This window comes from Gobio gobio (assembly GCF_949357685.1).
Source record: "Gobio gobio genome assembly, chromosome: 12".
NCBI classification, from domain to species: Eukaryota; Metazoa; Chordata; class Actinopteri; order Cypriniformes; family Gobionidae; genus Gobio; species Gobio gobio.
In genome coordinates, this window is record NC_137105.1 from 21,082,465 (window position 1) to 21,110,272 (window position 27,808).

Consider the following 27,808-nt stretch of genomic DNA (forward strand, 5'->3'; position numbering starts at 1 on the left):
CCCTTCGGGAACACATTTCTGCAATGTGTACAGAACAGCAAAATGTTTATTTCAGTACTTTCAAACAAAGGCTCAAGAAACATGGTTACTGTCAATGCAGGTTTATTTCATTCCATGTTGAAGACGAGCATCACAAAACACGTTTTAGTTTTCAAGACGGCTGCCAATAGTACAGTTAACCGCTAAGACTAACATTCACATGGCATGCAGTTTCTACTGGCTAATTCTAATTTCTACAGTCTTGACACATGCTTGTCACTGCTTAAATACTACTGTAACTACAGCACAATGACGGCGTGCAGGACAACTCCATACAACACATTTCAAGCCAGACGGAAAGCTCATATTCATACTTTTTAATGGGTTTTACACTAAGTTTGGGTAGCTTTACCATGACAAGGTCCTAGAGTATTTTCCTTTGGGAGACTACTGATTCTCTTCCTACAGCAGCGATTCCATTCAACTGGTGACATTAATACTTGATTAATCTACTAATACTGTCTGGAAACAATACAGAATATATAAACAACACAGAACTATAAGAAGGTGGCTGAGTGGGTGATGGACTGATGTGAATGAAAACCACTTCAACTACACTTATACCAGTCACAATAACCACCATTACACATATGTAAGCATTACACCAAACATGCGTTGACACCACAAAACATTAACTAGCTAAGAACAGACTGCAATAGATCCAGAGGTCATCTACAGGATACTTTCTCGCTCTTCTCCGAAGGTGACCGTGTCAGAGGACACTTTAAGGATCTCAGGAGGATCTCCAGGGTTGAGCCCCCTCTTCAGATGCACCACACGGATGTTCTCATTTTGGGTAGTGGTGGAGGTGGTGCTGGATCCAGGGGTTATGATGACATCACTTCCAGTGGAGGTGGTGTTGGAGCTATCTGTGGGTTGGCGAACGTGGTTTCCTTGTTGGGCATTTGTGTTGTTATTGAGGGTGGTGTTGCTGGGTGTACGGTTGAGGTTATAACTCTTGGAGGAAGGCCAGCTCTCTTCAGGGCTGCTGGCCAGAAGACTGCATTGGTCCTCTGAGCAGATGGACATGCGGGCGATAGCTGGGTCTTGGAGGCCACTCAGACTATTCGGCAGCCCTCGCTTTCGGGCTGGGTTCTCGTCGTCTAGCTCAATCAGATTAGCCCTCTCAGACTGTGACAGGTCAGCCTCTTCGTCTTGCAGGGAATGGTTGGGCGAGCTTTCGTTGGAGCGGACGCCCGAGTCAGAAGAATCCTTCTTATCTGAAAGGTAATCCTTCCCTTTGGCTAGAGATCGATCTCCACCATCGGAGGCATTGGGCTCAGGTTTCTTTCCGTCCTTGAGCAGTGGGGCATTGTCTGACTCTTCAGACTCTTCATCATCACTGGTAAGTTTCTGGTAGCGTAAACCGCCGCCAGTCTTCAGCTTCAGATCAGCACCCTGGAAGAGGCTCACCTTCTCTCCAGACGTCTTGCGTCCCAGGAGGGACTTTGATGACCCATGGTCAACCTTCTCATCCTCTTCTGTTATGGGATCTAAAGTGGGCGTGTCTGGCGATGCGTAGTCGGTAGTATCAGGCGCGGACTTGCTGCTCCCTCGTTTTGAAATGGATTTACGCAAATCCTGGTCACCTCCATCCTTCTTCTTGTCCTCAGAGCTGGAGTGCATTAGCTGGCCAACAAAAGGTGGCACCGGCTTCTCCATTCCTACCTCAATCTGAGCCATGGAGGCAATGTATTCCTCGTAGGCATTACGATACTCTGCCTGCTGCTTGTCTGTTAGCTTGCAAATTTCATTGGAGGATTCCTGAGAGTTGAGGCTGGACATGCTAGGTGTACGGTGAGTTGGGGCCTACAGAGGACAAGAGATGTTGAAACAAATGTCCAAAACGGAATGGCTTGAAAAAAGGATGGCAAGAACCTAAGAAGAAACGCTTACCATCCACGGAGGGTTGGCATGTCTAGGAGGCTCCTCCAAACCCACGTTACTGAGCTCCTCAAAGCTGAGGTTAAAGTTGTACATGGGTGAGGTGTCCGTATTACCAGTTCCTCCGTGAGCGGATGCTCCAGTGTGCCTGCTAGGCTCTACATGGCCGGCAGTGCTGCTGCCTTGCTCACTTGGAGCCTCCTCATGCAGGATCTGGCTCTCCACCACACGGAGATCCAACACCTGCAAAACATCAACTTCATTACACCGGTATCTAGGGCCAGTGTGAGAGAGTATCAGGCGAGTTAACTGTACTGCACTATATCTTCAGATTTAGTTGTGAATTCTGCTAGGTAAAATAATTGAAATAACATACAGTAGATGAGGTTTGGTTGAATTCGCAAGAATGATGTGTGATTGTCTTAGGAGCATGATAAAGAGTGGTTTCAAAATTACAAGCCAATCTGTTATGGTCTGCCATGCATGCCATCTTTTTCCAGCAAAATGGTTTATGAACTTCTCCTGTTTCAAGCGATTGCAATTTTTTGTAGAAGAAAACACTTGGTGAAAAAATTCAAATGTGTGTTACAAATGTATGATAATAAATAAAACAATATTTTAAATGTATAACATTTACAGTTCTTTTTATGATAAATTGTGCATTTTTAATAAGCATAAATACATTTTAAATAATGAATTTATACCTTTTCTGCCAGGGCCAATGAAAATGTTGCCAATGCATATAGAAATCTGAAGTACTGGTTATAGAAATCTACTCACTGTTGTCCTGAAAAGCTGCCAATCTCCAAATTTCATGTTCATCTCTTTCTTCAGCTCATCAATGTTACATTGAGACAGAACTCGGCCATTTATGTTAGCCTGAGGAACCACAAAATCAGAATGTAGCGCAAAACAACCTAGCGTGACATTTTCTTCTCAATGTACACTTTTTTTTCCATCACAAATACACACCTTCTTAATAGTGGCTGTGTACTGAGAAAGCAGATTCTGGTCGATCCCGTCGATAAGTCTGACGCGCTCACAGACAACATCTGTGCTCATTGAGCTGAGCAGAATCGATGGGGTGCCAGAGACCACCGAGGCAGAGCCCTGGTACACACAACACAGAACTATTAGTGCCACTCAGCTACATCACAACAGTGTGCATATGAAAGATTTCTGAAGCCGTCAGATTGCTACCACAAGAGATAAACCATGCAGATTTTTAGAAAACAGTTGAAAGAGGTTGCAAAAGGTCTAGAATTAAAATTCAAAGAAGAGAGGGATCAAAAAAATGTACTGCAGGGGAAAGTATGCAATGATTTTGTATGCATTGCTGCCAGCAGGAAGAGGCTAGCGCACATCTAGAGTGATAAGATGGTAAGAAAAAGTTAGGGATACAAATAGTTGTACTCAGAGTTTGTTAGTGCTGGAGTGTCACATCTAACACCACACTTAGTATTAAGTGTTATGTAGCTTTCAAATAGCTACATCTAATTATAACAAAACCAAACATTGTGACCTACACTACATAAACTATAAATACAGACCTCTGTTGAGGGAAAGTCAGAGTGGCACCTGGGTTCTATACTTTTAAAGTTTTCTGTCAGAATACTTCAAAAGTTTAGCATCCAGGCCACGCTGTGTGAGATGATTATTTCAATGGATTTTGCGTAAATTGACATCATTGAAACTGTATCATCACAACTGAAAGCGTAAAGAGACACACATAGGATTACTTTCATTTTTTGATGAGGACAGAAGCTTGGAAAATCCAGGGGAAAAGTGTTCTGGGGAAGGAGTAGAACTCAAGTTTAATGTGACTACCTAAACTGTCCATGTTAGCATGTCACATGAGTGTATGAGCAATGCCAGTATTTTTTTGTACAGTTAATTGACGTATTGTGCTTTTACTTTGACTTCATATTAGCCATCTAACCTCAACTTAATTCCTCCTTCCCCACTGAGAGTGTTAAAAGAATTTCTTTGTCCCATAGTGCATGCCAGGGTGTGAGTGTTTAGAGCTCTGGAGAGCGTTAGTGTGTGTTTGCGAAGGCGTGTGAGGAGGGGCAGCATTAGCAGAGCAGCAGAACTTAAGCCGAGTCTAAAAGGATTCAGTACCTGCTTCTTTTTCAAAGACGGTACCTTACCCTGCTTGAGGAGAGAGAGGAGAGGAGGAAAGAGACAAAGGAGGTGGAAATCGTGAGGGAACCACATTCATGTTGATGAAAGAAAGATGGAGAGAGCGTTTAAACAGGGAGCAAATGAGTCTCTCTCTTTTTTTTCTACAGCATGTGGGAACTGGTGGACTGTGAAAGCCTCCGGTGAACATTAAGGCAGCTGGTGCTTGACGTCACTAGTGAAGTGTATATTTAAACACTGGCACGTTGCTTCTGTTCTCACACAAATAAAGTGTAAAAATGTACTAAATGCCAAACACTAGGTATAAAGCACTTTCCTCAAATAGGGTACAAAATATGGCCTAAAACTTGATTTAAAAGTCTTGAGGTTTATCCTGTTTTGTTGAAATTTCATTTTCTAAAAAACAGAATTTAATAGACAAAAAAAGCTATCTAAATAAGCTATCATTCTGTGAGGACTAGCTAGTAGGATCCAATATTTATTTATTGATAAATTCCCACAAATTAAATAAATAATAATCTTTAACAATTACTTGTTAACAGTGTTGGAACCTAGCAGAAAACTCCCTGAGTTTCTCTTAAAGCCAATACATAAGTGACTTAAACTGCAGTTCATCGACTGGCCGCTAGGGACAGGCTCCAAAAAGGAGCAGAATCTCATTGAGCTCCATGTTAAAATGCCCAACTTTACAGCAGAAAAAAAACATGTTTACAGCCTGGTACGAATTGTGGTTTTGGTCTATATGGCTAAATTTTCCCTTCATGACAACTGTGAGGGGGGACAACTGTGAATTATTTTATAACTCATTCGTTTACATTATATAAAGCCTTAAAGTTCTGCATAATTAAGGGTGTGGCCACTTGAGTGACAGGCGGATTGCCGTTTGTCTGCTGTCTGTTAATTTTCAAGTCACCTCAGGTCCAGCCACGTCCCGCCTCTTTGCCCATTTTCTGTTATCCGGGAGTGACGCGCTGCCAAGATGCCAACGGCCGTGTTTGAGGTCTCTCAAAAAAACCTATGGGTGACGTCATGGACACTACGTCCATATTTTTTTAACAGTCTATGGTTGGAACAGTGGAACTTGCAGTCAACAATTTGTGTGAAAACTGACCAAATGAAATATGGGAACAGGGTTGCACACAAAAAGGTAAATGCACATTAAATCTACATTTTATTAAATCAAATTATTCAAAAACTTCTTATTTAAATTGATCGAATGGCAATTTATAAGGTTGTCAAAAACATGACTAAAAACAGTTTGGGACAGGCCAAAATTTAAAGTGGGCAGACAAACATTTGATCCATTTGAAAAATACTTTATGCTATTTTTAATTTACAAAATAATTTAACACTTCTAACAGTTCTCACAAAAGAAAAACAGGGGATTTGTGCCATTTGTGCCTCTAACACTAAACAAATAGTAGCACATAAAATTGTACTCTATTTGTATAAAGTGCCACAGAGAATATCGACTTTTGATATCACACACCACGCTCTTAGAAAAAGCATCAAGTATATCTGGAGCAACATGAAAACAGTAAAAATCTGATAATGACACATAAGATGAGGGAAGAAGAAACTTCAAATTCATGTTTATCAAAGGAAACACCCGCTGAGTAAAAATGAAACATTAGATGAGATAGAAAGTATGTCAGCCTGTGAAACCCTAGCAAGAATATCTAACACTAGTGCTATGCTGTTATCTAAAAACACAAATTCTAGCAGCTTTTGTCCATGACTAGTACTTACAGGTCCAACGCTAGGGTCCTTGGGATAGCCAGTTTTAATGAATGGACGTGGAAGAACATGAGGAGTGAAGTAGCTGCCAGCGTATTGCCGCGGCAGCTGGTAAAGATGTTGGGGGAAATATGGCTGGGAGACCAAATGTGGAGGAAACAAAAATTAGGGTATGAAAATAAAACAGAAATTCATAAATAAATACTTGCAATAAATACAGGAATGTTCGAAGTTCAATACAAGGTAAGAACTTTATTGCAGCCAATAACGTTTTTTTTCCCCCTTTTCTTTAAGAAAATGTTTTCTATGATATTTAATATTATGCCACAAATGCTGTCAATTGAGCATAACTTGTATTGAACCTGAAAGATTCCTTTAAACGCAAACATGAAAAATAATGTCACAAACGGACACACATTCTCTCTAACATGCACAAATGCTTAAAAAAATGTACATGTACATTAGGTGGAAATGTGCACAAACATGTAGCCTCACAAACAGTTCTTTTTTTTTTTACATTGGGGGCTGAACTTAAGAAAACAAGGCTAAAACAAAAATATAATGACGCTAAAATGAAGTAAAACAATAACTGAAACACGAGCACAGGGAGATGATTGAAAAATTGTATGGGTGGGCATGTGGAAATGTTTGGCAGTGAGGCTGGAATACTTTGAGAGGTGTGTGCTCATCCAAGGGACTTCCCTCATCTATTAAATGAGCCGATGTGCCTGGTAGAGCTCCCTGTGGAAAGTTAAGTCTAAAACACAACTGAGTCATCAATCTGCACTTGACACTATTTATCAGTTTTAACTGGACCCAATTCACCAAAGATGACAATAATCTAATGATATATTCAAACAAAAACACAGTTTCTGATTCAGTTTAACCCAGCGGACAGTTTAACCTGTCAACCCAAGTTACTGTATCTTTTGAGCGTTATTTGAGCAATTACACTCACCCTGTTGTAGAACGGGTGTTGCGGCCCAGCCATGCCGCTGAAATAGGCGCTGTGAGGCTGAGGAGACACACCCGGTGGGTTATATGGGCCATTGTAGGAGGCAGTAGGGGAGCAGGCCGAGGACTGCTGGCTGTAGACTGATATTGGACGGCCCTCCTGCATAGGCAGCGTGGGATATGTGACAGCACCCATGTTCACCTGCTCCCGTGCAGCACGTACATCTGACAAGAGAATATGAGAATAAAAACTGTGAAATGCATGCTTTACAACATGGAACAACTGTGTTAACTATAAATATTATATGATCTTTTATTGATTTTCTAAGAGGATTGCCATTTTCACAAACCCCCAAGCCAAAATTTGGGACGTGATAATTTAAAGAAAGTTTAAAAAAAATGTTTGTGTGATGTTTTATCTAGCAATAAATATTAAATAAACTAAAATTATTCTTTTTAATACATATTATATTAAATTAATTAAAATCAAGCCAGAATGATTAAACAGAGTTTGCAAATTTAGCCTAAACATTTCTATTACTTTTTATAGTTATATTTATATTACCTAAATTAAGCTAGTAATAGTATCAACAGTGGCCAGCTAATGTAAGTTCTAATAACAGATGTTTACCTGCAATAATCTCTCGGAGTTTGGGATCTAAATTAACGGTGCAGGGGAGAAAGGTGCGGATGTCTCGAACCGCAAGCACTGGAGTACGGGAAGAAAGGAACACCTCAAAGCTACGGACATCCCCATCTATCTCCAACAATGGCTCCACGTCTTTAGTGGTAGGAATATTCTTGGAGATCCTGTCAGGCAGTACATAAAAGATGCAACTTGAGAAACATGAGACAATACTAATATTTTAAGGTTTGTAAAAGTTACTTTAGCATGTGTGGAGCATCCATCACGTTTTTACTAAAACAATGCAGGTCTTGTGAGAATGACTGGTTTTAACATACCCTGGCATAAATTACATTGAGCCTTGCCAGATAAAACAAAGACATGATGGTTTTACTGAAAATGAAAATGATGCTGATATAACTCAGCATTAGCAGCACAATATCTTCATTTCATTTTGTGTTTCTGGGGCACGGACTGCTTTAAGAGTGGAAGGAGTGCGCAGACAGCCAGTATCAACACAATACAGCAATATTACTGATGGTTTGGACGCCGAACCTCTTCATAAAACCACAAACTTCATATGTTTTCATTTAAACAGACCTAAGGGTTTTCAAAAATGCTCTATAAACCCCTCAAAATGTCAGAATACACCCATGCTGTGAATGCATTTCCTTCTCTTTTAATATTTGGGCACAACTAGAACAGCACAGTGATGGTACGCTGTGTGTGAAGAAGTAAACAACATCAGTGCAGTCAGTACATTTCATAATCATTTCATATCCGACAACATGGCGATATCTTACAAAGTCTTACATGAATAGCATCATCTGACTAATCACCATAGGGAAGCCTATCTAATGATCTGGGCCTGCTTTCCTTGGCTTCATCTGACATTCTGTGGCCTCCCATTATTAGTTTCCAGGAAGCTTCCCAAAGGAGACATTTTTCTCTAGGACCCTAATGGGCTAACGAGCAAACTACATGCAAAAAAAAAAAAAAAAAACATACATGACAAAACAAGCATTACATAAGGTTTTTGTTAGATTGAGTTGTTGATCGCAAGTTTTAAAAAAAGTGAGTATGATGTTTCTGGCAATTTGATACAACACTACTCTGATAAAGCTTGTGGTGAAAATTAGCATATCATCATGTGAAAGGCCCCTACCTTTCATAGATGGTTTTCAGAGTGTTCTGATCTGGGATGCCATCTGTCTCTTCTAGGTACAGTATGAGCCAGGATGTGCGATATGGCCACTGTTCAGTCAGGTTGATCCAGGACGCAAGCCGGTCCCAGCTAAAACTTATCTGATTGGCCCTCAGCAAGCGGCCTAAACAAGAGAAGAGCATCTCATGAGTACTGAATGTTCAGATTTTATGATTTCATAACTAAACGTTCATTATCCATTATAGTGACTGTATACACTACTGTTCAAAAGTTTGGGGTCAGTAAGATTTTTTTAATGATTTTGAGTCTCTTATTCTAACCAAGACAGCTTTTTTTTTTTTTTACAACAAAATTACAAGAAAAACAGTCAGATTGTGAAACATTATTACCATTTAAAATAATGTTTTTCTATTTTAATATATTTAAAAAATGTAATTTACTCCTGTGGTAGCAAAGCTGAATTTCCAACATCATTACTCCAGTCTTCAGTGTCACATGATACTTCAGAAATCATTCTAATATGCTGATTCGGTGCTCAAGAAGCATTTCTTATTATCAATGTTGAAAAGATAGTTTTTGTAATATAATTCTTTTTATATTTTTGTGGAAATTGTGATACATTTTTATAGTGTTTTATGGTGAATAGAAAGTTCAAAAAAACATTTATTTGAAAAATAAATCTTTTGTAACATATAAATGTCTTTACTGTCACTTTTGATCAATTTAATGCATCTTTGCTGAATACAATTATTTAAAAAAAATAATCTTTTGAACATTAGTGTAATGCTGAGACATTTATAACCTGGTTTGCCTCTGTAAAGTGACAATATTTCAGAGTAAAACTGACGAAGAAGAAAAAAAATAGGGTCAATAAGAAAACATTTTTCATTTGGATTGTGAAAGGTGGCCATTACTAACCAGACTAAAACAAGACCTAAATAGCCATTTGGCTATTGTTTAACATTACCTAATAGCTGAAGTGACGTGAGTGGAAAAGTTATTTCAGAGCAAGAGCAAGTCGTTACATTTTTATTAAAGTTTACGCAGAGAATGTTTTTTTTCTTTGGAATAACATGCAATGATAAATAATTTTATGAACATGACCAAATCTGATTTCATGTAGACCTTAAAGCGTGAATGCTGACCTGTGACTGACACAATGTTGAGCAGTCTCCTCATAGTCTGAGGACTGATGTCACTGAACCAGTCCTCAGTGACGAGCAGTTTTGTGAGGTCAAAGGACATCTGACGCGTGACTGACCTCTGCATCTGTCGACGGCGATAAGTATCCTGAGGAGAGATCAGCTAGATTTAAATCAATTGCATAAAAGGGATACAGGGAAGGAAATGTCAAGGGAAATAATTTGGAAACGTTTTGTTATATGACCACATCATGTGGTGGAACATTACACTCATTGGATTATATTCAGACAAACTGCACAAGCGCAAACCATGGGATTGCCAAATAGGATGAACAATTCAATTTGTTGTTGGAGTTCAAATCATCATACTATTGCAAACATCAGATAAAATCATTATCATATAACTATTAATCATATTCATAATACCTAATTATTATCAAGTAGCCCTCTGACAGAACAAAACAGCGTATTTATCAGCTTACCCTGCGGTTAAGAGTTGTTTTACTGCCAAACTTGGTCTGGTCACCCAGGCTGTTCTGGGACAACTTTCTGTCCAACTCCTCATGCCAACCTATAACAGAAGAAAATTAAGAAATGGCTTTGCAAGCCTCACAATGCAATGCTTTGATTGGTTGTGATTTGTCATGCAGTATTTTACTTTCAACAAGGATGTTAGTTCAGAACAGGGTTAGAGCAACCTGGTTTGGAAAATATGTTAGCATAAAACACAAGATATGTTTGGTTACATTTTGTACACTGCTGTTCAAAAGTTTGGGACCAGTAATAAATGTTTTTTTAAATATATATATTTTATTTAGTAAGGATGCATTACATTGATCAAAACTGAAAGTGAAGACATTTATAATGTTACAAAAGATTTTCATTTTAAATAAATACTGTTCTTTTAAACTTTCTTTTCATGAAAGAATCCTGAAAATATATCATGGTTACCACAGACATATTAAGCATTATAACTGTTTTCATTATTGATAATAATAATAATAATAATAATAAATGTTTTTTAAGCACCAAATCAACATTTCTGAAGGATCAAGACTGCAGTAATGGCTGCTAAAAAATTCAGCTTTGCCATCACAGGAATACCTGTGAAATTTTTTATTTTAAATATAGTAATATATTTCACAATATAGCCGTTTTACTGTTTTTTGATTAAATATATGCAGCCTTGGTGAGCATAAAAGAGACCAAACTTTTGAAGAGTAGAGTACATCAAAAACACTGGGAAGACTACTAAGAGTCAGTCACTATTTTTTTAACGGAAGACATTTTTTTTGCCCCCCCTTATCCGATGGTAATACAAACCCTCAGAGTTCCCAGTCTCTCCATTAACAGGAGCGGGCGCACACATCTTCTTTGCACTGCTGAGGCCGCGACTGTTGAGGAAGACAGGCAGGTGGACAATGTTGCGCATGTAGTCATGGCCGTTGATGTTGGAGTCACGCAGCACGCTGTTTAGATTCTGGTTAATGGCTTTGATGATGATGTGAGGATCACTGGCGAAGACCGAGATGAAAGGACCCTTGGAGAACAGCACTCTCACCTGATGAGAAGGACAATTATGAATTAAAAAGTGGTGATTTGCTCAACACTAAAGATGCATCTTATAGAAATTACAGATGCCCTCTAACGAATTTACTCAAGTTACTTCACTTGCACTAGATCCTCAATCAGAACATCAGAAGTGAGTATCCAAGTATTTCTTTAAATGTGTGATCGCATCCTATTTAAAATAGGTATTGAAGCAATTGACTAAATGGATAAGGGATGCTGCAGGTTGGTTCCCACTAAAACCATGGTTCTGTTGAGTCTTTGTAAAAAAGTCAGTTCTAGGAGACCATTTTCTTTTCAAATAACTTCATCAGCTTGAAGGCATCATTGCACAACAACTGATTTCAAGTTTTGTGAGAGATTTCATGGATGACGATAATTCAAAAGTGTTCCAGAAATAGATGGATGATGTTTAAACAAACAAAGCTAGACAGAGGCTTGTATGCGCCAGTTTTATTTAGCATTATTAATATACTATTATAAAATGTATTAATATTTCGAATAAGCATTTATTTTATATTTTCAAGTTACAATTCAGTCATTTTGATTGTAGTTTTGTTATGTTGTTTTAAACCATTTTAATATCACTTTAGTACCACTACTTAAACTTATTTATTTCAGTTAGTTGCCAAGTCAAAATTTCTATTTGTTTCATATTTCATCTAAAATTTATATTTTATTTTATTTCAGCTTTAATTAAATAAATGAAAATAATATTGAATAGTTTTAGTTAACATTAACAACATGTTTCGCGCACAACTGCTGGTGCTCACCGTGTCTAGCATCTGTAGCACTTTGTCCTGTTCACAAGAGTCCAGACCATCAATGATGACAACTAGACGTGTCTGGTTCTGGGTAAAGCCGTCTATAGTCTTGGCCATCTTAGCCATGAGCTCCACTTCATTCTTCAAGACCTAAGAAAAAAAGTATCAGAAAGACAAAAATGTCAGAAATGGGTCATCATATTAAAGCTGACATACAGTGCATTCGGAAAGTATTAACAGCAATTCACTTGTTCCAAATTTTTTTGTGTTACAGCCTTATTCCAAAATTGATTAGATAGTTTTTTTCCTCAATTCTACAAACAATACCCCATATTGACAACGTGAAAGAAGTTTGTTTGAAATTTTTGCACATTTATAAAAAATAAAACGAAAAAAATCACATGTACATAAGTATTCATAGCCTTTCCTCGACACTTTGTTGAAGCACCTTTGGCACCAATTACAGCCTCAAGTCTCAAAGTCTTCTCTAGTATGATACTACAAGCTTGGCACACCTATTTTTGGGCAGTTTCTCCCGTTCTTCTTTGCAGGACCTCTTAAGCTCCATCAGGTTGGATGGGGAGCGTTGGTGCACAGCCATTTTCAGATCTCTCCAGAGATGTTCAATCGGGTTTAATTCTGGGCTCTGGCTGGGCCACTCAAGGACATCCACAGAGTTGTCCCATAGCCTCTCAACGAGCTTAAGGTCGTTGTCCTGTTGGAAGATGAACCTTCGCCCCAGGATCTTTCCCTCGATCCTGACTAGTCTCCCAGTTCCTGCTGCTGAAAAACATCCCCACAGCATGATGCTGCCACCACCATGCTTCACTGTAGGGATGGTATTGGCCAGGTGATGAGCAGTGCCTGGTTTCCTCCAGACATGATGCTTGCCATTCAGGCCAAAGAGTTCAATCTTTGTTTCATCACGCCAGAGAATTTTGTTTCTCGTGGTCTGAGAGTCCTTCAGGTGCCTTTTGGCAAACTCCCGGCGGCCTTTTACTGAGGAGTGGCTTCCGTCTGGCCACTCTACCATACAGGCCTGATTGGTGGAGTGTTGCAGAGATGGTTGTTCTTCTGGAAGGTTCTCCTCTCTCCACAGAGAAACGCTGGAGCCCTGTCAGAGTGACCATCAGGTTCTTAGTCACCTCCCTGACTAAGGCTCTTCTCCCCCGATCGCTCAGTTTGGACAGGCTGCCAGCTCTAGGAAGAGTCCTGGTGGTTCCAAACTTCTTCTATTTACTGATGACTGTACTCATTGGGACCTTCAATGCTGCAGAATTTTTTCTGTACCCTTCCCCAGATCTGTGCCTTGATAAAATCCTTTCTCGGAGGTCTACAGACAATTCCTTGGACTTCATGGCTTGGTTTGTGCTCTGACATGCACTGTTAACTGTAGGACCTTATATAGACTGGTGTGTGCCTTTCAAATCATGACTCCAATCAAATTGTAGAAACATCTCAAGGATGTGTGGAAGCAGGATGCACCTGAGCTCAATTTTGAGTCTCATAGCAAAGGCTGTAAACACTGTGATTTTTTTCTGTTTTTTATTTTTAATACATTTGCAAAGATTTCAAACAAACTTCTTTCACATTGTCATTAAGGGATATTGTAGAATTGAGGGGAAAAAATATGAATTTAAACCATTTTGGAATAAGGCTGTAACTTAACAAAATGTGGAAAAAGTAAAGGGCTTTGAATACTTCCTGGATGCACTGTACCATATTCACTGTGGCACTGTGTATGAATACCAGTATGTAGCTCTGTGTATAGGGTACCCAGAAGCCTGTCAACTTACCTTCATAAAGCCCTCACTTTTCAGCTTGTGCATCTTGTTGGCGGCACTGTGCAGCCTCTTCCTCTGGGAGTTCAGCACGGAGTCTGTCACCTGCCACCAGGTGCGACAGTTAAGCAACAGCGCCAACCCAACAACGCTTGCCATGGAAACCAGCACTGCGTTCGCTGTCTGGTTTTGCCCATCCACCTTGAAGACCGCCAGCAGGGTCATTCCCACGATCAAGCAGCCCAGGATGAAGAGGAAGATGACAAAGGATGGGATGCAACATGTCTTCTTCCACTTCTTTTTACCTGAGAGTAGAAACCACAATAAATTAATGTCAATATAGATATATTAAAGCAGCACTAGGTAGTTTTTGCTCTCGGGGTCCCCTTACAGTTGGGAAACAGTATTGTCCTCTACTACTGTCGTAAACTGTCATTCTACATCAGGGGATGCATCGCACGTGCATTTGTTGACATGACAACTATGATAGCCCTGATGACTGCCGGAGTTCACATGCAGGTGTTCTGCTTGCGTCGCGTGTGAAATGTCTTCATCCCAGGTACAGTGGCATATGTTTCAGTATGTCATATGAATATAATTTCAAGGGTTTTATTTTTTTCAAATGCCAAATGATCGCGATGCTCACGTTTACAAGCCAGCGTCATTATAGTAGCCTAGTCTATTGGTTCCCGTTTTACAGAATCTATGATACTTCAATTCAATGTTTGAGTGGTAGGAAATAACCATATATCGTCAATATTATAATATCAAGCTACCCTAGATGAATCTGCAAATTTGAAAAATCGATTTGCATTATAGCTTGAGGAAAGACAAATAAACTAATATCACAGACATGTTAGGTATCCTAAAATATGATTTTATACGTCTTATGTATTTACTTGCAAGAATGTAGCCCCTCCTCCTTCAGCTCATGCCAACGAGCAAACGCTGGCCCAATGTTGATCCTCGTCCTGCCTTTAATCCGATCACTTTCTCGTTTCCTCTTTTTGCTTTCCTCCGACAAAACCTTTGCCTCCTTATTTTTCTGTGCTGCTTCGGCCATGACTATAACATGCGGCAAACAAATGATAGTTTTTCTTGCACGTCCGAATTTAAGGAAGTGGGGGTGGTGGTGGAAGTGACGTATATGCCGTAAAGCAGTCGAATTTTGTAGTTCTATTTTTTCTCGGGTTACTACCCGAAACCCGAAGTTTAAAAGTACGATTAAAAACGATACAGACCCCGTCAGGCTATGGCAGACGTGTCATTAAACCAATTGTAAGTCGATGTATCATCACAAGAGGTTTGAAAATATATTATAAAGGTTGAAAAGTTACCTAGTGCTGCTTTAATAGCCCTATAGATTCTGTATAGTCGTGAATGGTTAAGTGGCCTTTACCTTGAGTTTCCTCAGTTTTGAAGACTCTGAAAAGTCTGGTGGCCAAGAAGCCGAACTCTCTTTCACAGGCATCCGAAAGAGTAGCGATCATTTCAGCCATGGACGTCTCCCCACCCACACTGGATAACCTGTTATAGTCTGTGAACAGAAACCTGACAGAAAAAAAAGAGTTATTAGATATTAGTGTTTTTTATTAGTAGTAAATTAGTATTATTGTGTATTATTAGTAAATAATAATATATAAATTCTCTCTTTCTATATATATATATATATATATATATATATATATATATATATATATATATATATATATATATATATATATATATATATATATATATATATATATATATATATATATATATATATATATATATATATATATATATATATATATATATATATATATATATATATATAAGACTTTAACAATCAAATACTAAAGTTGGATAAAATCTTACAGACAGCCCTATTACTACTTTTTTATGCTGCCCTTTACACTTATGCTGCCTTCACGTGTTATCGGAATTATCATAAATACGAGTTTCCTTGGTAAAAAATTTTACATGAACGCCCTCTGATGTCGTTTTTACCACTGAGAAGTTTGGAAACAATTTTGATACACAAATTCCCGAGATGGACATGCCATAAACTTAAATCATACCTGACAGAGCAGTAGTTCTATGTTTAATTAGGTTTTCCCTCAACAGCTTGATTGTCTTGTCATTAATGTAGTGCATATTTACATATACGAATAATCATTTGATATATATCAAATATCATTTGATATTTGATATAGCCTGCATTTGACTAAAATTACAAAATCATCAGCAAGTTTCACGGATCTGGATAGCATCGTGAATGTTTGTGTCATGGGTGTCAGTGCATGGGACACTACATACTGTATAATTTTGGTTTTAATAAGATTTTACCAATAAATAGGCAATAATAAACCTTGTGTCCATGATTTCTGTTCATTCCAACCACAAAGCACTGAATGCATCAAGCTCGTAATCACGACTTCTGAAGTGGGAATTATTCAATTTCCAATAACTGGTGAAGGCAGCATTAGTGTCTTGAAATATTAGCTAATAAATATCAGTGATCCCAATTTTTAAAACACTTAAAAACGCAAATTCATTCATGAATGAAACAAGGTGTTGAAATTAATTTAAAGGTGCTGTATGTAAGAATGACAGCTAGTGGTCAAAATAGGTACTGCAGTCCAAATTCAATGGTCATGCGGGTTGCCAGTTTGAGGACACACAACAGGAACGAGCAAAATTGACAATGGAAGGCGAGGAGACTTATACACTAAGTTGATGAGTTGATTTATCCTCATTTTAATGTGCTTCCGTTCATAGAGATTTTTAGATGGATGCCAAGGCTTTTTAGGTTGGGTAGAATCTGAAATCTCTGACCCAGTTTGTTTGCTGGCTTCCATGGTAGCAATACACAGTGGTTTCCGCCAACTGGCGACCTGTGGTGTCGAAATACTATTGGGTAAACTGGCAACATGCGTTATCGCAGAGACCAAAACAAAAGACATTCCGACACGGAACACACATTTCAAAGTAAAACACCTGGCTGTATCATTGTTTTTCAGAGAAACGAGTAATTGAACTCAGCATGTTTCCTAAATATCTGCAAACATATTATGGTATTTTTATGCTTTAGTACAGTCAAAAACTTACATACAGCACCTTCAAGTTAATTTAAGCGCCACTTTACAAGGCTCAATCGACAAGCAAAGAAAGAGCCTTGTAAATATGAACTGTGGCCCTCCAGGAAATGAGTTTTGCACCCCTGCTCTAAGGTCTTGTGGAACACACACAAGTATACATCTACCCTTTAGGACAGGTCACAGGACCTCATTTTAATGGCGTTATGCAGTGTGTAGGTAATTACCTTACAGGCAGTGCACGGGTGGTCTGTTCCGGAAGCTCTGGTGGGTTGACAAACATGAGCTTGAGCAAAAGCTCCAGGTATCCAATGTGTCGGGCCAGACGGGTACTAATGACCCACGCCCAGTTCCAACTCTCGCCCTCACGCCTGCTCCCAAAGTACACAACCACTGCGTAGAGATGTATATACAGACATTCACTCATATACATTCACTATACCGTTTGAAGGTTATTGATTGAATTTTGTTTCATTTGATATAATTCATAACTCAATTATGACCAAAAGTACAGATTTTTAACATGAATAAAGAACTTATGTTGAGACACTGAATAATGAACCTGTTTTTCTTACCAAAGAACACATAAAGCAGTGCTAGGATGCTGAGAGAGATGGCAATAGCCAGCTTGGGATCCACAGTGAAGCCGAGCACTAGCGCTACACAGCCGCACAGCAGGAATGATAATAACACAACCAGCCAGGAAAACTGGAACAACGGCTCCACCTGCTGACCTGCAAATGTCTTCATCTCATCTGAGAAAGAAATATGAAGATTTATCCACCAATAAATATACACCAGATGCAGCCAACTGAGCTCTACTAAACATTTCAAGCTCAGAAATAGCTAAAAAGCTAAGTAGGTACGTGCTGTACATAAGTAAACTTTGCTTTAAAATATCTTTTTCAGGTCACTATCCTTGTTTAAGCCGAGGGATTTTAAATAACGCTCACCCTCTAGTTTCTTGAGCAGGAAGGACTTGCCACTTCCCCACTGAGCGTACAGACCCACACAGATGGGTGGCTGCATGGTGGGCTCACTGAGGATGTCTGCCAAAGCACTGCTGTACAGGTCATAGCCCAGCATGTCCCCATCTGACTCTGTGGGGGACAGATGTCCTAAAGGCGACAACATAGAGAGGGGCAAATATACACACAGGTCATTCATAACATACATGTAGTATCATTTAATGCAACTACAGTAATTCAAAACATATGTGTACTTATTAAGATTCAGAACTGCAGAGAGCAAGTCTATGGTTATCGTAGATCAATAGGACTGTGGACCACAAAGTGGACAATAAAGAAACAAACATACAATGCAACCTGTTTGGTAAGATTCATGAACAAATGACTCATACGTGTTGGTTTTTTTTATTGAAGTAAACTAAAAACAAAATGCAACCACAGTGCAATTCCATTGCCAAAATGAAATGACTCTTTTGAGTCGGTTATTTTAATGAACAGTTTAAAAAAAAGGGTTCATTTTTGAATCAGTCTGAAACATTCCCCCATATTTGCAGAGAGAAAAAGAATGTATATGCATTCAAAATAGACATTATAACTGAAACAAACCCAAATGAATCAGAATTGAATCAAACAGAATCAAATTCACAACTGAATCAAGAGCTTGTGAATCAGAATGTAATTGAATCAGGAAATCGGTATTGAAACCCATTCCTAATGAGGAGTATTAATCAATAGTTGAGCTCATGATGGAGATCTAGTCCCAAACTTACGGGCTCCAAAAATCTGGGTGAGGATGCTCTTTTGGTGACTGCAGTCGATGTTGTAGGGTGTCTCTCCAGCCTTGTTGGGCCGGTAGAGGAGGCGGCCATCTTTAGGGTTACGGAGGAGGAGCTCAGCCAGCCTGCGGCTCCGTCCACGTATGGCGATATGAAGAGGGGTGTCCCCTTTCTATAGCCAAAGAGAGCATGGGCTTAAAGTGCAATTTAATCCCATCATGTGAAATTGTGAATGTGTGAATCATGTAAATGAAATTGTGACGGATGTATTACCTTGTCCACTGCAGACACTTTGGCCCCTTTATCCAGCAGCAGCTCCACTATGTCTATGTTCCTCATTTTGGTGGCTTTGATTAGTGGAGTCTCAGAATCCTACATACACAAAAATACAGACTCAAGACTGGCTCATAACAGTAAAAAAAAAAATCTCTTTAACATGAGTCTTGCTGTTCTTTACTTTAGTGGTGGTCTCTGTGTCCGGGTTGCACTGCAGTATGTCTCTAACCATGGTTGCATTGCCTTTCTCTACAGCCCAATAGAGAGCAGTCTTATTTTCCTGTAACAAAAAACAGTCATTTGAATTTCTCATAACTTTTATACATATATTATTTGTTGTTTAAAGTAGGGCTGCACGATTAATCCTATTTTAATCATGATCAAAATTTCTGCTTCTCTCGATTAATTAAGCATAATCATTTGCGATATTGAACCGCTGGTAAAATGTATCTCTTTTTTTGAACGCTTCCATTATCGTGCACTGGTAACAAGCCTCCACAAGACACATTATGTCCATATTCCAGGATGGAAATGTCAAGATTCATCAGACTCGGACTGTGAAAGAATAGTTGGAAGGGAGCACAAAGAATCATTTTCTCTGAGTCCAGACCTTAAATTCATTGAAAGTCCTTGGATTTGCTGGAGGAGACTTTACAGAGTGCTAGACTATTGCATTGTCAATACATGATCTTGACCAAAAATGCACCTCTTGATGAAAATAAATGCTGTGATGTTATTTCCATCAAGAAGTGCATCAGTTTTTGGTCCAGATCTTGTATTGACAATGCAAGAGTCCAGCGCTCTGTAAAGTCTCCTCCAGCACACCCCAAAGGCTTTCAATACATTTATGGTCTGGACTCAGAGGTGCTAATTCGTGTGAAAATGATCCTTCGAGCTCCCCTCCCTCCCAACCATTCTTTCACAGTCTGAGCCTGATGAATCTTGAAATTGTCATCCTGGAATATGGCCATGAAGTGTATTCCTACATGGTTGCTTAAGAAATGAAAAGCTACACACTCCATCAATTAGGGTTGGAAGAACTGTTGCTAAACATATAACATGCTAGAAACATAAAAATCACTACAATAATGATCCAATCATTAACTCTTAAGCATTTGCCAATTTTAATCAAAACAGCAACTTTTTTTTGGCTGGGCAGTGTATATGATGAATATATTAAAGGAAACTAGATAAAAATTAGATATGAATATCGAAATTGGCCAGTTTTTGATCCCAACACAAGATCGGCAACAGGACGTATTTTGTTTTATTTTGGCCAATATCTGTTTCAGACTTGTGGACAAACTGCATTGCAATCATTTCCCAAAATGTAATAATTAATGTAAACTAAGTTTGTAAACAGAAAATCAACACAGGCCACATATGGGACACACTAAAGATGGACGTAAAGAGGAGAGGAGAGCACAGCAGAGAAAATACTCTACTAGGCACAGCAAGCTCACTCTTCGCGATGCTCGAATTAGGCTATTGGAAGGAATCGAGGAAGGGGGTTTATATTGATGTACAGTATTGTATACAGTGCTTGTGCTTAAGATGTGTGTAACATCTTTGTTTGGATTGTGATTTAAATGCAGTGGTTGCCTCAAAAAAAATTTAATGGCTAATATGATTTGATGATATTTTTGTTTAAGGCCAGTTTGGCCAGATAAACAACAAATACATTTGCTTAAAGAAGAAAAATAAAAAAAAACAGTGTATTAGTTGATGTTCTCTTGTTTTGTGCTTACGTGAAAGTGAAATTACAAAGACATTTCTCAAATGAGAACAATCATGATCAATAATCACGATTTATAATTTTTGAGCAAAATAATCGTGATTTTCTATTATCATGCAGCCCTAGTTTAAAGTACTTTAACGTATATTATATGATGTAACAATCTTGTTACCTGGCCTCTAATGTCGATGTCTGCATACTTATGCAGTAGCGCTCTCACAATCTCAACATGCCCACCTCTCACAGCTCCAATCAGCACAGTGTCTCCACTCTAGAGGTTTAAAACACAACACACAATAAAAATACATCATACACCAGGTTTTTCTCATCGAGAATGTCAGTTTTGCAATTTTCTGTTTGTAAGGTTTACTGTGAGGTTCAACCCACCCTGTCTGGGATGTTGACATATGTGCCAGCATCGAGCAGGTCCTGCACAATCTCAGTATAGCCCTCTTTAGCTGCGATCATGAGAGCTGTGTTTCCGTCCTTATCAGTCATGTTGACATTAGGGTTCCTCTTCAGAAGCTCTTTAACCACCTCTGTATATCCTCCCTTCACAGCTACGATCAGTGCCGTCATGGAGTTCTGAGTGGGAAAGATTCATAAAATAAGACAAAGAGTCCCTTTGGCCACTGATATAATTCTTCTAAAACAACATTACATCAGTTTTTCTAATCATAACAAAAGCTCTAAAATATTTTATTGGGTAGAAATTGTGGGTAAAAAAAATATTTATAAATCCTTATCCAGTAAAATCACAAACAGGAAAAGTCATGGGGCCTTCGAAAATTGTTGTGAACAATGGACACGTATGTGCTGCCTTGGCTTAGAGGAAAAAGTGAGAACCACTGTGCTAAATGACGAGCACATACCGCCCCCTCCTGGTCAACATCAGCTCCGTTCTCCAACAGGTGCATCACACAGTCGTAGTGACCCTTTCTAGCAGCCCAGATCAGTGGGGTGGTGCCATACTAAAAGTAAAAAAGGTTAAATATGCTGGTTTAAAGTTAAATATGCTGGTCTTCAAGTAAAATTAGTAAAGGAATATTTCAAGTTAATACAAATACAAATTAACTCTATCGATAGCAATTGTGGCATGCTGTCGATTAAAGAGACGGTTTGTAAAAACAGAACAATGCACTTACAATGAAACAACCCGGAATATTCATGTAATCACAGTTAGGCAGGACTGGTTTAGCTCACCTTATCAGAGCAGTTGACTTTAGCTCCATGCTCCAGCAAGAGTTTCACAATCTCTGCATGACCTCTACCGGCCGCCCAGATAATGGGGTAGACGCTGTATTGCTAAAGGCAACCACATGAAATGTATGATTAATTTGAATCAATGATTGCATTATTGATTTTATATGATTTGTATGTATGTGCTTATCTCATTTATGGAAAGGCGATTGATACATTTTTCCATCTTTACCTGTCCAGTGGTATTTGGGTTTGCCCCAGTCTCCAGCAGGATCTTGGCCACCTCAACTCTATTTTTATATGACGCCCAAGTAAGGGCGGTCCAACCCCCCTGCACAACACAAAGCCACCTCATTAGGTTTTGATGATAATGTAAGGATGTGTTCTTTTTTAAATGTGATTATGGTACTACTGTATGTGACTATGTTTTTGATTTTCTCACCATATCTCTGTGCTCAATATAAGCACTGTTTTCCAGCAGCTCTTTCACCACCTCATCATGCCCCTCTTTAGCTGCACAGATCAGAGCGGACCAGCAGTCCTATAAGGGAAAGGCACAGAGACAGGTCGCTATGGAAACTATTGAACCACTGGCAATGTCGCCATGGGAACAGTGATGGAGCTGTACTACAAAGAAAAGCCCTACGGCACTGTTATAACGGACACTACACCTTATAGAGATTATAAATATATAACAAAAATATTGCACAGGAATACAGAGGGGTTCACATTGGGATTCAAAGTCTACTTAAAATAAACAGGTTATAGCATATACAATAAATATTAAGAAAATTCGAAATTCATGTGAATTTTACAACTCAGACTAGATCACTCACTATAATAAATAAATCAACAATACTAATATATATATATAGTTATATATTTCCAATAATAATATATATTTGGTCATAGTAGATTTCACAAACTATTTTCTTATAACATTATAATAAGCTGTTGATATATGGCCATCCACAAAATGAACATTGAAAATGCATGTTCTACTTCTGATTAGTAAACGTTATGTGAAAATATGCAGTGTTTCAATGGAAACAAGAGTGACTCTTATCGTAAGGCTTATGTGGGCATTTTCTCACCACATCATCCAAGTTGACGTTTGCTCCCCTTCGGATGAGCTCTTGAACAATCTCAATACTGCCCTGCTCTGAGGCCAACATCAGAGGAGTCTGTCCATTCTGTCAAAGACACAATGAGAAAGACAGATATTTGATATCTTAACAATTTAGCAGAACATCTTAAATCATGTTTGACTTTTTTTAATGTAACTTACATCGCTTCGACCATCCACCTCTTTGAACTTATCTAGATGGGCTTTTATAGCAGCCAGATTTTCTTCCTCCACGTAGCTGAAGAGGTTCTGGATGGCCAGAGTGGTCATCTTGATGGAGGTTGTGGTGTCCATGATTGCGAGTACCAAGGACAACCTGAGTAGAAACTCATTTAGTCACTTTCAGTATATAAATTGTGAACAGATACCTAATTTGCATACCACAATATACAACTGACATGAAATTGACATGAGATTAAGTGCAAGAGATTGCTGCGTTTAAGTGACAGACAGGTGATACTGGAGCATTTGTTCTCAGTGCAGGGAAAGAACAGACGCTTTAAATGTCATGAGAAAGGAGGCTGGCACAGATAAGCATAAATCCAAATATCTTCAGAGACACACTTTAATAGGTTTTTCTCATTTCCCAGAGTCATGTTAAAAATCTGGGTACACCTTTTGTGCTGCAGGTCAAATTTACACTAATTGGTTTCCATGCAATTCGCAAAAAAACAGTGCTATGAAAAAACCCCATAAAGATACAAGTAAAAACAGAAAACCTCTATTGCAGCTTGTCAGAGACTTAAAAAAAATACTTTTGTGTAATGCCTACTTGTAGTGATTATTTGCACACTAAGGTGCAAATAACTACAACTAAGAATGAATATCAATGATATGTACTTTGTATGAATAGTATTCACTATTAGTACTTGGTGTAACTAGCCTCTGCCTTTTTGTGTCTGGTTCTCATATCTATATTAGTCTTTGACAAGCTACAATAGGAGGGCTAGTGCAAATAATTGTCTAGACAGCATACGCTGATCTATTGATCAATAGACCGCGAATATTATTATATAGATATTTATAGATATGACCTTTATTTGATATGCGCCGGAATGTGACCCTCAATTTAACCTTCAATACAGGCTGTATGAAAGAGGAGGGGGGAAAGATGGGCAGCGACAAACAAACGGACAACAACAAAGAGAATATGGCAGCTCAGTCAGGAATCCAAGCAGCTTTCAAAGCTCTATATATGAAACATGACACCAAAGTTATTCTTATAAATCACTATGTGACACCATACACCCAGCACACAGCGTCACACTGTCATCTGCTTCTGTCTGAATGCCTGTAGATTGCTGGCTGTGACTTCTCAGGGCTCCAGACTAACTTTTTTCACTAGGAGCACAGTGGCCCCCAACTGAAAATTTTAGGGGCACAACCAGAAATTTTAGGGGCGCACACCGTAAATCAACATGCTAACCAAATCTACTAATGTCCACTGTATTACTAATAGGGATCGGTATCGTTAAGGTTTTAATGGTATTACTACTCTTACCGATACTGCTTATCGATCCGGTACTTTAACAGTATTCTTACAGGTTCTTTTTATTATACTTTATATATTTTTTTTATAAAAATAAAAAAAACATAATTAAGAACATAATTAACATGGCTTTATAATCTGAAAAGTAAAATATCTATAGCAAAAGAAACCGCAAAGTTTGAACAAAAATATAAAACATCTATTTGTAAATGGACCAGTGTGCAGGCATTCGGAAGGTCTGCTAACATTAATATTACTTAGAAAGATCAAACCTACAACGAAATCTAATAAAGCAATGAAATGTAAAATAACACTGCATAGTTTTCACTTTTTAAATTGATAGATTAATGCTTATAAAAGCTAAAGTTATTAATTCAAGAGATGTGAATATTTTCTATTTGCCTTTTGTTCGATTCGAATTAATGGCTCAATCGTCAGCAGGTTTATTAGACGCTGCCCCTTTAAGACCGATCGAATGTAGAACTAATAATATCATATTCTCCTATTTCTCCAAACTATTTACGCCCATTTAAGATATAAACTGTTAAAATAACTACTCTCCAATCCGGTCATTTTGACACCGGCTATTTGTTGTTTATTTGATGGTTTAGACGCGCACACGAAGCCTACAATATAATGTGCAAATCGGTCAATTTCGCAGCACACACACATAAGCCGCCTTGAAGTTGAAAACAGCATCTCTTGCGCGGATTATTGTGCATTTAATAGCTCTTTATGATCAAACACATCCCGCAGTTTAGCAATAGTAGAGACTGCAGTTTACAACAATCACTGAATCTGACGTTTAGTTTAGGTTTAAGGAGAAATGACAGCGCAGCTGAGAAGGGAAGGATGAGCTCGACGGAACACGGCATAGTTTTACCTCATATCATCTTTTTATAATTCTTGAAAGCCAAAATCGAAAATAAAATTAGATTAATATCACAGCACATCCCTAAAGTTTAAGAAGACTAAACTTTTGTGTAGTTCTCTTGGCCATCCTCACTCATTAAAGCTGACGGTGGTGTTGTGTTCACTGGAGCTCCACGTGACAGAGCTCACTCGCTCTCTCTCTTCTGGATTGCGAATGGCAAAAATGCATCACGGACAAATGGTTTAATATTATCTCATATAGAAACGGCTGGCAAAGATAGAATTTGCCAAACATAACGTCTATCAATTATAATTAGTAAGTGTATTTTCTTAATTTCTCCAGTACCGACTGCAGGCAAATTTACTGGTCGCACATGTGCGACTGGATGTAAAATTCAGTCGCACACTCTCAAATTTTAGTCGCAAAATGCGACCATTTAGTCGCACTCTGGAGCCCTGCTTCTGTCTGTCTGCTCAAGAATGGCATCATGCATTATTTATGGCGACCAAGAGTGGTTCACACCTAGTCTACACAGCAAGATGCTGAGATGACTGACTGCCCAGCAGTTATAATGGTGAGAAGCACACTATACTGTAACATACATTAGACAGACAGACAGACAGATAGATAGATAGATAGATAGATAGATAGATAGATAGATAGATAGATAGATAGATAGATAGATAGATAGATAGATAGATAGATAGATAGATAGATAGATAGATAGATAGATAGATAGATAGATTATATAATAAATTCATATATAATGTGAATGTGAGATAAATGGGACCTGGGTGAATAAGAGTCCAAAAACAGTACATTAAATCTGCACAGTAATAAAGTGGCTATTTAATCTAGTATATTTCACTATCTAAATCTTATTGCAATTTGATATCAACTTACAGAATGTATTTCTAGAAATAAATAGGACGGTCAGTGTCTTGTCTGCATGTTGATGAACTGACTCTCTATGACAGACCAGCCAATGAATCACCATCAAAACAACACTAAACAGATTAACCTTATCAGTATATTAGTACATACATATTACAAACTACATATTATTCGCTGTGAATGTTCACATCCGCTCAATTCTACAGCTTGATGCTCGTTACTGTCCAGCCTATGAACTGTCAATCATACGCGGCATCAACGCACAAACGCGATTTAAACCATATATCTGCCTTCAGCTACGAGACGTACCTCACAGAAAAGAAACGTTGAAATGCTCTGCTGTCAAAGGGTCCGTTTAGAGAGGCGTATTTCTCTCTAGTTTTTCGGTTTACGGCGCTTGTTTCTTCCTATTCACCATCTTCAACAACAGCCATTTTGAAGAAGCGAAGAGCTGCGCTGTGCTGTTAAAGCTTCTTCCCGGGCGAGTCCCTGACAACACACTGCGTGACGTCACCGCACATGAACGCATGTGATGGTAAAAAAAATATGTGATAGTTTAGTGTCGACTAGCTTATATATACACATTATACTGTTATATATAATGTTGAATTGAATGTCAATTATATATTATAAATGTTGGGGAGTTATGTTACATAACAATTATTAATACCCCACCACTACTCCAAGGCCTTTTAGAAATTAAACTTTTAAAAAATAGGTTACTTTTCACACTTTCACATCTCATTACATCTCAAGCTCTTCCCAGATATGCTTGTCTCTGAAACTTTATTAGATTTTTAAAAGTTTTAAATATTTATGATGACTTTTCATATTTTAATGAATGAAAGTCTGGGACAAGGGTAAAATACATCTATTGTGATTGAAATTTAGCACACAAAAAAAACAAATCTATGCAAGACAAACAACAAAAAGAAACAATCTGAAATAAGTAACATCACTATATCATAAAAGATCAAGTTACTTATTGTTATCTGTAGTGGCACAAAGTGCATGGTTTATGTCTGCAGAGCAAAGAGCAGAGGTTGAGGACTACTCGGGTTGAGGCATTTGAGAATGCAGAAGGCTAAATAATTGATATGTTTTAACCATTTGTGAAGGGTGTGGATTCTGAAATCCACTGCCGCTTCAATATATAGATCCTAATTAAATGTATAATCAAAGCATTAATCAATATTTATTCTCCTATATTATTATACTTATCTTTAATGATTATTCCCAGTTATGATATTACCTAATAAATAGAACCACTGATTCTTTGTTTATTCATATAAGTTTTCTAAAGTTTGTATTTGGTCTCTGAGGAGTGATTGAGGGTCTGGCCCATGCCAGGAGTGCAGTAACAGTGCTTGCTCACTTAGCCCAGCTTCCAGAGATGAAATATGGATTTGTCTTTCATTTTTATATTATTTTCTTTTACTGTCTGTATCTCTTACGGAGAGAAAGCACATTATCAGTATGTTTTGGGAAACTTTCTGGTCAGAAATGGAGCTCAATCAACTCCAACCTTGGAGAAACTGTGTATGTGCGCAGTATTCTGTGTTGCCTTGCCTTGGGTGGACTTGTTGTT

General features: G+C 38.3%; 1 protein-coding gene across 3 annotated transcripts; it reads right to left on the reverse strand.

Moving 5' to 3' along the window:
- On the reverse strand, positions 1-26,683 carry kidins220b (kinase D-interacting substrate 220b). Of its 3 annotated transcripts, none has more exons than XM_079830963.1 (30): positions 26,530-26,683; positions 23,126-23,279; positions 22,932-23,030; positions 22,280-22,378; positions 22,070-22,168; positions 21,841-21,942; positions 21,510-21,608; positions 21,025-21,222; positions 20,810-20,908; positions 19,084-19,182; positions 18,900-18,998; positions 18,621-18,798; positions 17,836-18,000; positions 17,458-17,637; positions 17,110-17,275; positions 15,202-15,353; positions 13,818-14,107; positions 12,031-12,171; positions 11,012-11,249; positions 10,171-10,259; positions 9,692-9,836; positions 8,547-8,709; positions 7,388-7,566; positions 6,761-6,981; positions 5,815-5,937; positions 4,045-4,074; positions 2,896-3,033; positions 2,704-2,802; positions 1,936-2,166; positions 1-1,848 (listed from the first exon to the last, which is right to left on the reverse strand). In XM_079830963.1, exons 2-30 carry the CDS (start codon positions 23,255-23,257, stop codon positions 712-714), a joined length of 5,190 nt encoding a protein of 1,729 aa, XP_079687089.1. In that variant the 5' UTR covers positions 23,258-23,279; positions 26,530-26,683; the 3' UTR covers positions 1-711. The 3 variants fall into 3 exon arrangements, with proteins under 3 accessions (XP_079687089.1, XP_079687088.1, XP_079687090.1); XM_079830962.1 differs by having other exon boundaries at positions 4,045-4,077; XM_079830964.1 differs by lacking the exon at positions 4,045-4,074.
- Between the last annotated feature and the right edge of the window lie 1,125 nt (positions 26,684-27,808).